Source organism: Salmo trutta, chromosome 20 (genome assembly GCF_901001165.1).
Source record: "Salmo trutta chromosome 20, fSalTru1.1, whole genome shotgun sequence".
Lineage (NCBI taxonomy): Eukaryota > Metazoa > Chordata > Actinopteri > Salmoniformes > Salmonidae > Salmo > Salmo trutta.
Genome location: NC_042976.1, coordinates 27,585,956 through 27,598,278, shown reverse-complemented (window position 1 = coordinate 27,598,278; position 12,323 = coordinate 27,585,956). Strand labels below are relative to the sequence as shown.

At 43.8% G+C, this 12,323-nt stretch overlaps 1 protein-coding gene across 3 annotated transcripts in view; it reads right to left on the bottom strand.

Moving 5' to 3' along the window:
• Positions 1-7,711: 7,711 nt before the first annotated feature.
• LOC115155817 (glycogen synthase kinase-3 beta) overlaps positions 7,712-12,323 on the bottom strand; it is a 40,972-nt gene continuing 36,360 nt past the window's right edge. For 2 of the 3 annotated variants that reach the window (XM_029702784.1, XM_029702785.1), the window contains exons 9-11: positions 11,239-11,425; positions 10,893-10,979; positions 7,712-10,723 (exon numbers count right to left, since the gene is read on the bottom strand). In XM_029702784.1, coding sequence (XP_029558644.1) covers positions 10,653-10,723; positions 10,893-10,979; positions 11,239-11,425 — 345 coding nt within the window. In that variant the 3' untranslated portion in view covers positions 7,712-10,652. Of the gene's footprint in view, positions 10,724-10,892; positions 11,426-12,323 lie in introns of those variants that run through there. The other variant, XM_029702787.1, reaches the window with a different exon arrangement.

Sequence of the window (12,323 nt, the reverse complement as noted above, 5' to 3'; positions counted from 1 at the left end):
TCCCTCCAGTGGTGTGGAGGCTGTGCTTTGGCAAAGTGGGTGGGGTTATATCCTACCTGTTTGGCCCTGTCCGGGGGTTTCATCGGATGGGGCCACAGTGTCTCCTGACCCCTCCTGTCTCAGCCTCCAGTATTTATGCTGCAGTAGTTTATGTGTCGGGGGGCTAGGGTCAGTCTGTCACATCTGGAGTATTTCTCTTGTCTTTTCCGGTGTCCTGTGTGAATTTAAATATGCTCTCTCTAATTCTCTCTTTCTCTTTCTTTCTTTCTCTCTCTCGGAGGACCTGAGCCCTAGGACCATGCCTCAGGACTACGTGGCTTGATGACTCCTTGCTGTCCCCAGTTCACTTGGCCGTGCTGCTGCTCCAGTTCCAACTGTTCTGCCTGCAGCTATGGAACCCTGACCTGTTCACCGGACGTGCTACCTGTCCCAGACCTGTTGTCCCAGACCTGCTGGAACCCTGACCTATTCACCGGACGTGCTACCTGTCCCAGACCTGCTGTTTTCAACTCTCTAGAGACAGCAGGAGCGGTAGAGATACTCTCAAAGATTGGCTATGAAAAAGCCAACTGACACTTACTCTTGTGTTACTGACTTGTTGCACCCTCGACAACTACTATGATTATTATTATTTGACCATGCTGGTCATTTATGAACATTTGAACATCTTGGCCATGTGCTGTTATAATCTCCACCCGGCACAGCCAGAAGAGGACTGGCCACCCCTCATAGCCTGGTTCCTCTCTAGGTTTCTTCCAAGGTTTTGGCCTTTCTAGGGAGTTTTTCCTAGCCACCGTGCTTCTACACCTGCATTGCTTGCTGTTTGGGGTTTTAGGCTGGGTTTCTGTACAGCACTTTGAGATATCAGCTGATGTAAGAAGGGCTATATAAATACATTTGATTTGATATGAAACAAAACACTAATGATTAATGAATTATGCTAAATCATGCAAATATAACTTGTCTTGTGTATAGCCATATATAAGACAACTGCTGGGACTACCCAGGCAGAGCTCCTGATTGACATATGTACTATGGTGCATTCAGTTGATTGGAATCTCTCATTTAAGATTGACTTCGAGTGTCCCTGTGTAAGAATTTCCACAACAGTATATTTACAGTATACTTATATTTACTGCAAAGTGGTAGACCACACAAAATGTCAGCACAAGAACTGTTAGTCGGGAGCTTCATGAAATGGGTTTCCACAGCCGAGCAGCCGCGCACAAGCCTAAGTTCACCATGCGTACTGCCAAGGGTTGGCTGGAGTGGTGTAAAGCTTACCACCATTGGACTCCGGAGCAGTGGAAACGGGTTCTCTGAAGTGATGTATCACTTTTCACCATCTGGCAGTTCGACGGACAAATCTGGGATTGGCAGATGCCAGGAGAACGCTACCTGCTCCAATGCATAGTGCCAACTGTAAAGTTTGGTGGAGTAGGAATAATGGTTGCGGGCTGTTTTTCATGGTTCGGGCCCCTTATTTACAGTGAAGGGAAATCTTAACACTACAGCATACAATGACATTCTAGACGATTCTGTGCTTCCAACTTTGTGGCAACAGTTCGGGGAAGGCCCTTTCCTGTTTCAACATGACAATATCCTTGTTCATACAGAAATGGTTTGTCAAGATCGGTGTGGAAGAACTTGGCTGGCCTGCACAGAGCCCTGATCTCAATCCCATCGGACACCTTTGGGATCAATTGGAACACCGACTGTGAGCCAGGTCTAATTGCCCAACATCCGTGACCGCAAGTCCACGCAGAAATGTTCCAACATCTAGTGGAAAGACTTCCCAGAAGAGTGGAGTCTGTTAAAGCAGCTAAGGGGGAACCAAATCCATATTATTGCCCATGATTTTGGAATGAGATGTTTGACGAGCAGGTGTCCACATACATTGGTCATGAAGTGTATCTGATCTTTTGTGTCAGTTTTCAGCCCATCGACAGAGACCTCAACCCCATGTCTTTGTGGAATCAGAGTTCTGACTAGAAGAATAAATAACTTGTTGTCCTCTTACTCCACTTCTATCACTACCTCCTCTTCCTCCTGTTCTTTTGAAGGGGAGCAGGAGGAAGAGTAGAAGGGGGACAGGACTGATGGAGGGAAGAATATAGTTTACAGAAATCTGCCCCCTTTCCCTCATCAATCTAAAAACAATACCCCATAATACCCCATAATGATGAAGCAAAAACTGGTTTATGAAATGTTTTGATAATTTATAAAAAACTGAAATATCACATTTACATTCACATTTAAGTATTCAGACACTTTACTCAGTATTTTGTTGAAGCACATTTGGCAGCGATTACAGCATCGAGTCTTCTTGGGTATAAACCTACAAGCTTGGCACACCTGTATTTGTGGAGATTTTCCCAATCTTCTCTAGAGATCCTCTCAAGCTCTGTTCGGTTGGATGGGGAGCGTTGATGCACAGCTATTTTCAGGTCTCTCCAGAGATGTTTGATCGGGTTCAAGTCCGGGCTCTGGCTGGGCCACTCAAGGACATTCAGGGACTTGTCCCGAAGCCACTCCTGTGTTGTCTTGGCTGTTTGCTTAGGGTCGTTGTAGTGTTGGAATGTTCTGAGCGCTAATGGAGCAGGTTTTCATCAAGGATCTCCCTGTACTTTGCTCCATTCATCTTTCCCTCTATCCTGACTAGTCTCCCAGTCCCTGACACTGAAAAACATAACCACAGTATAATGCTGCCACCACCATGCTTCACCGTAGGGGTGGTGCCACGTTTCCTTCAGACGTGACACTTGGCATTCAGGCCAAAGAGTTTGATGTTGGTTTCATCAGACCAGAGAATCTTGTTTCTCATGGTCTGAGAGTCTTTAGGTGCCTTGAAAACTCAAAGTGAGCTGTCATGTGTCTTTTACTGAGGAGTGGCTTCCGTCTGGCCACTCTACCACAAAGGCCTGATTGGTGGAGTGTTGCAGAGATAGATGTCCTTCTGGAAGGTTCTCCCATCTCCACAGAGGAACTCTAGAGCTCTGTCAGAGTGACCATTGGGTTCTTGGTTCCCTCCCTGACCAAGGCCTTTCTCCCCCAATTGCTCAGTTTGGCCGGGCGGCCAGCTCTAGGAAGAGTGTTGGTGATTCCAAACGTCTTACATTTAATAATGATGGAGGCCACTGTGTTCTTGGGGACATTCAATGCTCCAGACATTTTTTGGTACCCTTCCCCAGATCTGTGACTCGACACAATCCTGTCTCGGAGCTCTATGGACAATTCCTTCGACCTCATGGCTTGCTTTTTGCTGTGACATGCACTGTCAACTGTGAGACCTTATATAGACAGGTGTGTGCCTTTCCAACTCATGTCCAATCAATTACATTTATCACAGGTGGGTTTACCACAGACTCTAATCAAGTTGTAGAAACATCTCAAGGATGATCAATGGAAACAGGATGCACCTGAGCTCAATTTCGAGTCTCATAGCAAAGGGTCTGATTACTTTTTATTGTAATAAATTATTGAAAAAATTAGAAAAACCTGTTTTTGCTTTGTGGGGTATTGTGTGTAGATTGCTGAGTTTTTATTTTATTTAATATATTTTAAAATAAGGCTGTAACGTAACTAAATGTGGAGAAAGTCAAGGCGTCTGAATACTTTCCGAATGCACTGTACAGTATGTGAATATCATTAGCCTGACCGGCCAACCCAAACCACAGTTAACCAGCACAGGTTGTTCCATGCAGACTAGTCAGAGCTCTAAGACTGGCGAAGGTACATGGAGACAGATCTTTACTCACCTGACTAGCAGCCTCAATGCTCTTGCTAATATATTGCCCTCACTATTAGGAGAAGCTAGTAATAAGAATATCGTAAGGACATGATACAGAGCCTTATGTTTTCATTTAACTAAGCCTTAAGGTGACTTTAATGATCCCCTCCCCTTCCAACAGGCAATCTGTTTGTTTACATCTCCATGACTGTGTTTACACAGGCAGCCCAATTCTGATATTTTACCCAATTATTGGCTTAAGATTTGATCTGATCAGTCAAAAGACCAATTAGTGGCAAATGATCAGAATTGGGCTGCCCATCATGAAGTTATAGATGGCTCTGATGAGGACAGCAGCCTCCTGGTTACCGTTGCCATTGGCAATAAAAACATCACATTTAGAATCAAGGCAGATAAAATAGCAATAGTGGGCTTGGTGCTAAATACATTTTATATTGGGACTAGCACTATAAAAAATACTGTAGAAGTGGGTTTTAAGGCCCGTTTTAAAAGTTCAGAGTGAGCTCTCAGATGGTCAGGGAGAGCATTCAATAGCTGAGGGGCAAGGAGCACAAGGCTCGGTCCTCCATATTCGGAAGGCTTATTTTGGGGTCTTGAAGCAGTAGAGAGTGGCTTGAGCGGAGAGTGCTAGGTTGCTTGCTGATTGAGATGAGGTCGCTGATGTAGGTGGAGCTCAATCCATTCAAGGCTATGAGTACAAGCAGGAGGATTTTGTAGCCGATCTTGTAGCCAGTTGAGTTGGGCCAGGATCGGGGTGATGTGGTCTGACTTCTTGGTCCTGGCCAGGACCCTGGCAGCACTGTTCTGGATAAGTTGAACCTTCTAATGCGGTTCCACTACACCCTGAGGAACCTATAGCTGCAGGAGTGTTCTCATCTCCCTCTTCTCTCCAGGAAACATTAGGCCACACACACACACACACACACACACACACACACACACACACACACACACACACACACACACACACACACACACACACACACACACACACACACACACACACACACACACACACACACACACACACACACACACACATATTCATTACTATGCTCTAACTTCGTTCTTCCTGCTTTCAATACATTTAAGTACATCCAAACTAGTGAAGAAAGACAGTGAAATTGGTTTCAATTATAAAGGACTTTCTGAGACAGTAGTAGTTTGCTCCCTAAATGCTTATGTGGTTGAAAATGCTATGTCCTGATTGGCAGATCGTCTGGGTGTGATCGGTCACAATGTGATTGATTGACTGCAGGAGAAGCTGGCTATCGTGCTGAAGGTCCACATCGACTCTAAGAGGCCCAAGCCTGAGAAACAGTGAGTCTCATTTGAAATATTGGATTTCATTGAGACATGAGACAGAGTCATGTGTCATAAAGTATGCCGTTGGATAATGCGCCTACACACTGGGCACACACTGGTTGAATGAACGTTGTTTCCACTTCATTTCAATAAAATGATGTTGAACCAACATGGTATAGGCGTTGAATTGACGTCTGTGACCAGTGGGTAGTAATGCTATGTCTTCATAGTGGCCTCCTGTCCCCCTAGCCTGCTGTACCCTAACATTCTGGTGTCTGATGTATATGAGGACTGTGAGTGAGGAGTATACCAAATAGGTACTGCAGATTCTGGACATCCAGCCAGACAACTCATTTGACACACTCATCCTGCAGGTGGTCAGCAAGGACCCCTTAGACAGATGCACACAGACAGGCATCAACAGGGATGCCTAAATCGCTTTCAGACAGGTTTCAACAAGGACACCTAAATCACTTTGACAGCTAGCTAAATCCTCCTTCCTCAGACTGATATAGGATGGATGCCCAAATAAATGTAACAGGGATCAACAGACATCTAAACCAAGGATCCACAATTCTGTAAAACTGCCCATGTGGCAAGAATTAAGCTTTTATTTAATTCAAATCTGACTATGTTTGTGAAAATGGCCGAAAAAAAGAGCTATGCTTTTCATATTCATTGTGTGCATGCTTGTGTAACCGATGTGAAATGGCTTGTTAGTTAGCGGTGGTGCGCGCTAATAACGTTTCAATCAGTGACGTCACTCGCTCTGAGACCTGAAGTGGTTGTTCCCCTTGCGATGCAAGGGCCGCGGCTTTTGTGGCGCGATGGGTAACGATGCTTCGTGGGTGTCAGTTGTTGATTTGTGCAAGGATCCCTGGTTCGAGCCCGGGTTGGGGCGAAGAGAGGGACGGAACCTACACTGTTACACTTGTATGTTTTTTCTATTAGCCATAATTCAATTACCGGTATGCATCTTGCCAATTCAAAACAATTGTCAGACTTGTTTTTAAAGCACTAATCCAAAATCCTCTTATACAGGAATGCACAAAGGACATTGTTCAGTACATGATGTGCATTCAAAGGGATTTATCTGTGCCCTATTGTTCCTACAGAATTTAAGGAGTGATATTGTTTACTGTGAATAACACGAATTGGCTGCTGTAATCTCGTTCTTTAAATCTGGTCAAGTGCCTCCTTAAAGATGAGATCCGTGATAGGCGAAACATCGCCAATGGCCGCCCCAGTGGCACTAGTGTTTTTGTTTTGAAGAAATGAGCATCCAGCATCATAGTAAAAAAAATATAGAACATGGGAAAAAAACATTGTTGTTTGAAGTAACGTCTTTGTTGTTGTAATATTGCGAAATGGACGTGGCAGTTTCACCACTGTGGATTCCAGCTTTAAATGTGAGATAAAATCAGCAGTCTAGTCCAGGGGTAGGCAACGCTGGTCCTGGAGTGCTGCATACACTTCATGTTTTTGATTTAACCAACGTGGAAGACCAGGTGTGTTGAATTTAGTCAATCATTGAACTTATCAATGAGCTCAGTTGGTCTGATCTGGTGTGTAGACAAAGTCCTGCAGTACCTGCGGCATCCCAGGAACAGGGTTGCCTACCCCTGATCTAGTCCATATCAATTTACCCTCATTGCAGAACTGTGTGTGTGAAAATAACAATTAGAATCAAAGTGTGATACATAATCTTATGTATTGAAGAATGTTACAAATGCAGGTACATGTATTCTGTGAAGGTTGGGTTGTGTTTTCTTGACAAGAACATTACATGGACATGTGTTTGGCTTTGTGAGTGTTGGGTCAATGTTGTTTTCTGTCATAAATGTTTATCTTCCTGTGTGGTGTAACACTAGAAGACACAGGGCTGCAGTCACACTCATGGCCAGCACTCGCCACCTTAGAACTCAGCCTTGTGACCAGCACTGCCTACCAATTACCTCTGGTCTACAATTCCTCAGGCTGTCCTTCTATTAGGGTATAGCCACAGAGATTTTACTCTGTCTGAAATTGACTGATTGTGACAATTTTTCAATGAAAGTCATCCGTTAGTGGATGATGGACAACCCAGATGAGTATCTGTCAAAAAACACACAAGATGTCCGGAAAACAGTTGAAATGAGTAGAACTTTTGACCGACAAAAATGCATTTGCGTTTTAATGTCTGTGTGGCCTTAGCCTTACGCTCTTTTGTTGGAAAGCTGTTATATGTAAAACAAATGTGACCAAAAATGAATTCTATATTTAAATTGTCATATCAACCTGAAGTGCTCTGTTGTATCTAACCGTCAAATAAAGAGCAAGTTTGACTATCACAGAAGTGTAGAATGTGTGGCTGGATTGAGTGGATGGGCAGTGCCCTCTTGTGGTCAGTCATGTACTGGGCTGTTGGTCATTACAGCCTGCTGTTCTACTAAACATATTTGGTTCTACACCAGACATCACAACAGGGCATTGCCACTGGATCAACCTGCTGAGGCTACCTGCAGTAAGAGTTAACCGGAGTAGCCACCATTTGCAATGACACACACACACACACACACACACACACACACACACACACACACACACACACACACACACACACACACACACACACACACACACACACACACACACACAGAGGCAAAGACTAGTTCATTTCCAGGCTATCCTACTCTTTATTTAATGCAAATGACAGTACCAGGGAACTATTCCTCAGGGCACACAAGGGAAAGTATTTACAGGGGTGGACATTTAGCATACCTTCACAGAATAAAAACAAACATTTCAAAATGAAATAAAAATGTCAGTCACAAACAGAGGCATTCAAGTAGTACTAGTAGTAGTAGTAGTAGTAGTAGTATTGTTATACAATTTTTTTTTTTTTAAATCATCTTTTATTATTTTTTCTTTAAACCCAGATAGCATATTCTTCTGCCACGAGAGTGTGTGCGAAGCCATAGTCTGTATATTTTATAGTCCACTATCCTTGTTCTTTTTTTGGTAACTGTTTGAAACGGTTTGGTGTGATTTGACATGGTTCACTCTGGTTGTACTGGAGTTGGGGGAGTGGTCACAGACCTGGCGATGGGATAGATAGCAACACGTCAATGAAAGCAAATATTACAGCAAGCGGGACGGGACGGGTGTGAGGCATGACAAGCCCCTTGGGTGATACTGAATATCCCTCAGACGGAGGGAGGGAAGCAGGTAAAGAAAAGAGAATGTACTGCATTTCCTCTGAGAATGGCTTGTCACAAAATCAATATCATCAATTGGCTTAATGGCTTTGATACCAGAAGCAACATTTTAACTGAATACATACTGTACTCTAATGTATGTGTATATGACACTGTTGACCTAAAAGGCAATCCCCATACCCCTACTTAAACCCTGGATACAGTGTGCGTGTGTAAAATATTTGTGCATCCTAGTGAAATCAGAAAAAAACATTGAACTCAAGCAAACTTTGCTTCAAATCAGGTCAATAATCTGGAACAATATATGTATGTTTTTACAGATTTGTCATAACCTTAACATGGGGAAAACAGAAGAGGAAGATGTTGACACCAAGGAGAATGTGTACATACAGAGAAAGAGAAAAATGCTAAAGCTGATCTAACATTGGTACAACGCTAGACTGAAACTGAGCTCAGAGGGGGGCAGCAAGTCATTCAACGGCACCGAAGAGGGATGCAAGGTTGTGTTGTGGAAGGGGGTAGGAGGTGAGGGGGCAAGGCGAAGGTGTATGAAAGCAAAGGCACTCCAAACTATAGATACACTATACATGACTAGTTATTGTTACAATAATACACTTGTTATCTACTGTACTGTACAGGTAAAGGTTGAACTATATGGCTGGATATAGCATCATCATCATCATCATCATCTACAATCTCCAACATATTGCCCTGATTTTTTCTTATTTTCGTTTCATTTCTTTTCTCCTCCATATCTTTGTTTTTGCTCATAAACAGTACATGGGTCTGCATATATACACATACCACGATCACAACATAAAATACAACATAAACAAGTCAGGATTTGGTGAGGAGCATATTAACTGTACATATACACATTGTGTAGTTGTGTTGTCATTTTAAACCTTTGTGAATATGTCTGGGTGACGCTCGACTCAGCCTGTACCAGTGAGGTGGTTGTGTGGTCCAGGTGGAGAGATACAGAAGAACACTAGACTAACGTTAAATTAACGTTGGACCAACAGATTAACATTAGACAAACACTGAGTCAGTGGTCACAATAAGAGAGAGCTAGGAGTGACAGAGGCCTAGATAAGAACACTTCTCGCAATCCAGCCAGAAACCATGTCTGAAATTCCAAATCAAGTGCCTAGAGGGTAGAAGCTAGCTGTTGATTTGGAATTTGGCACACGAGTTGAAGAAAAAGTATGCATGACTTTAAAATGTCTTCATCTAAAGACAGAGCATGTGTGGGGGAGACATCCCCTAGAAACTGACAGCACGACTACACAGTGACATGATCAATGGAGAGAGAAAGTTAAGCAATAGAACAATATGTAGTCCGGTCTACAGCCTTAACATACAAATGATGACACACAGGGAAATAGTAAAGTGACTGCTGAAAAAAGGCTTTTCCAGCAATAGAGATCACACCACCTTGCCTCTTCATGTCTTTAGGCAGCAGCAAATATTGCCCCTGCTCTGTGAGCCAACAACTAACCGTTATGGATTCTGAACCATTGAAGTTTCATATATCTATATATATATATTTTTGTACATAATGCAACATAATATATAAACTGTGGGGGTGTATGTGTGTATGTATATATGTATATATATATATATATATATACACACACACAAGCACACAGAACCAGAGACATGTCACATATATCAATCTAAATGATCCCGCCCAACCCGAGCCCAGAGAATATAAAACAAAAATAAAAACATAACAGAACTGTTCGCTAACCGTTTAAAAATAACCCAGAGCAAACCTCTGACATCCGTGTCCACATATATCAGGACCTTCATGCATGGGGTGAGTGTGTGTGTGTGCGCCTTATGCCTAATTAGCAGAAGTGTGGAGGTCGATGCAGCGGTAAAAGGTGAAAGGTCACTCCTAACCTTACTCAGGCCATGCACTACAGGAGGAGGAGCCAGGGTAGACATCCCAAGCAGTCAGAGGGGAAGTGATGAGAACATGAAGGGGTGGGGTATGGAGAGGGCACGAGGAAGGGACTGATCCCTCATGTGAATGTGTGTGTGTGTGGGGGGGGGGGGGGGGGGGGCTTCATTGTGGACAGGGAAGAGGAGGAGGGTGTGGGGTCAGCTAACTACTTTGATACGTAGGATTGTCCTCTTGGAAACATTAGCAGGCTAGTATTGTGTATATAGGGTACATTTATATATGAATACTCTTATATTTCATCAGCCTCCCCCTGCCCCCCACCACTCCTTCCTTCTAACAGACAATAAAGATGTCCACAGTGGAGTAGGTTGCAGAAATCAAACACCTAGATGGGTGACTTGGGGTTGTTGTTGTAGTTGTTATCTGCTTTAAACCCTGCCATGTCATCATCCCTCCACTGGCATCACCCCTGGCTGGAGCGGGGGGTTCAGGAGGTGGAGTTGGAGGCGGAGGCCGAGGCAGTAATGGTGTTAGGGCTGCGATCTGTGCTGTTACCATCTAGGGAAGAGGACAGGAGAGACAAAGATTGTTCACTAATTTACACATCCATTCATATGTTTATCAATGAGAAAACAGGTGTTTTAATAAGAGATTTTCCTGAGAGAGAGACGAGAGAGAGAAAGGGAAGATGGAGAGGGATGGAGGAATGAGGACGTGTGGGTCTGACCTGTGGTGGCGGTGGTTGGGGTGGAGGCCTGAGTGCAGGCGTGGGCGGGGATTAGGATGTTGGCCAGCGAGGGATTACTGGACAGCTCTGTGAGAGAGACAGGATACACCAGATCACAGCAGATTACACCCACCACAGGTAAACACATCCAAACACACCTCAAGCACAGGTGACACACACACACACACAGGTGACAACAGGTAGCATTAGTAGAGACCACATCATTATAAATAAAGGAGAGGTAACTGTCTTCCAGTCAACTCAAACACTAAAACAAGTCTCTCTGTACTACCAATGAAACTGGGGTGAAAGAGAGGTAAAAAGACAGACAGACAGAGTGCATTACCCTGGGTGGTGAAGTTAAAGAGGGAGGGTTTTTCTCGCCCGTTGGGCAGCTTGACGTTGGGGTCCCTCAGCTCGTCGAAGAAAGAGTGTGCACACGCTTCCAGGGGGGTGAAGCGCGAGGTGGGCGTGTACTCCAGCAGCCGAGAGCACAGGGCGATGGCCTCCGGCGGCGTACGGGGCCGGAACACCTAGCAACCAATCACACGCAAGGACAAGAGTCAAGGAGCCAATCACAAAGACAAGACTGGAATCAGTTAACCAATCAATTTAAAGCTAGTATCATGCACACAAAGATGTATGTTGTCATGATAGCAGGTGTGAGAGGGATGTAAAGACTATTAACGATATGAAATGGAGAATGTCATTATTACTTCCTATGTTATAGATATTATCTTAACTGACTGAGGTCATCAAAGGTGAGGGTGGTATACATAAATATAGTATAAACTTAACTATTGGGGTTAGTACGCTTGGATAAATTATATTAAAATGGTTTGTCCATAAATTGTCCTTTATATTTTCCAGTTCAAGTGTAAAGGTCCCACAGGGTAGGAGACTCTAGATCAGCACAGAGACAGCTTCTACCCCCAAGCCATAAGACTCCTGAACGTCTAATCAAATGGCTACCCAGACAATTTGCGTTGCCCCTCTCTTCTACCCTGCTGCTACTCTGTTAGTATCTATGCATAGTCACTTTAATAACTCTACCTACATGTACATATTACCTCAATTACCTCGACACCAGTGCCCCCCACACATTGACTCTGTACCCCCTGTATATAGCCCCGCTATTGTTATTTTACTGCTGCTCTTTAATTATTTGTTATTTTTATCGCTTACTTTTTTTAGGTATTTTCTTAAAACTGCATTGTTGCTTAAGGAATTGTAAGTAAGCATTTCACTGTAAGGTCTACACCTGTTGTATTCAGCACATGTGACTAATACAATTTGATTTGAGACTGGGTGGCTAGGGGGGCTGCAGTACTACAGAACAACCACAAGGTGGAGTCTGGAGCACCACCACAAGGACCTGCTCTACAACACTGCCTGCTTATTGGCTAAAGGGGTTATCCAATGCTGGAGCAG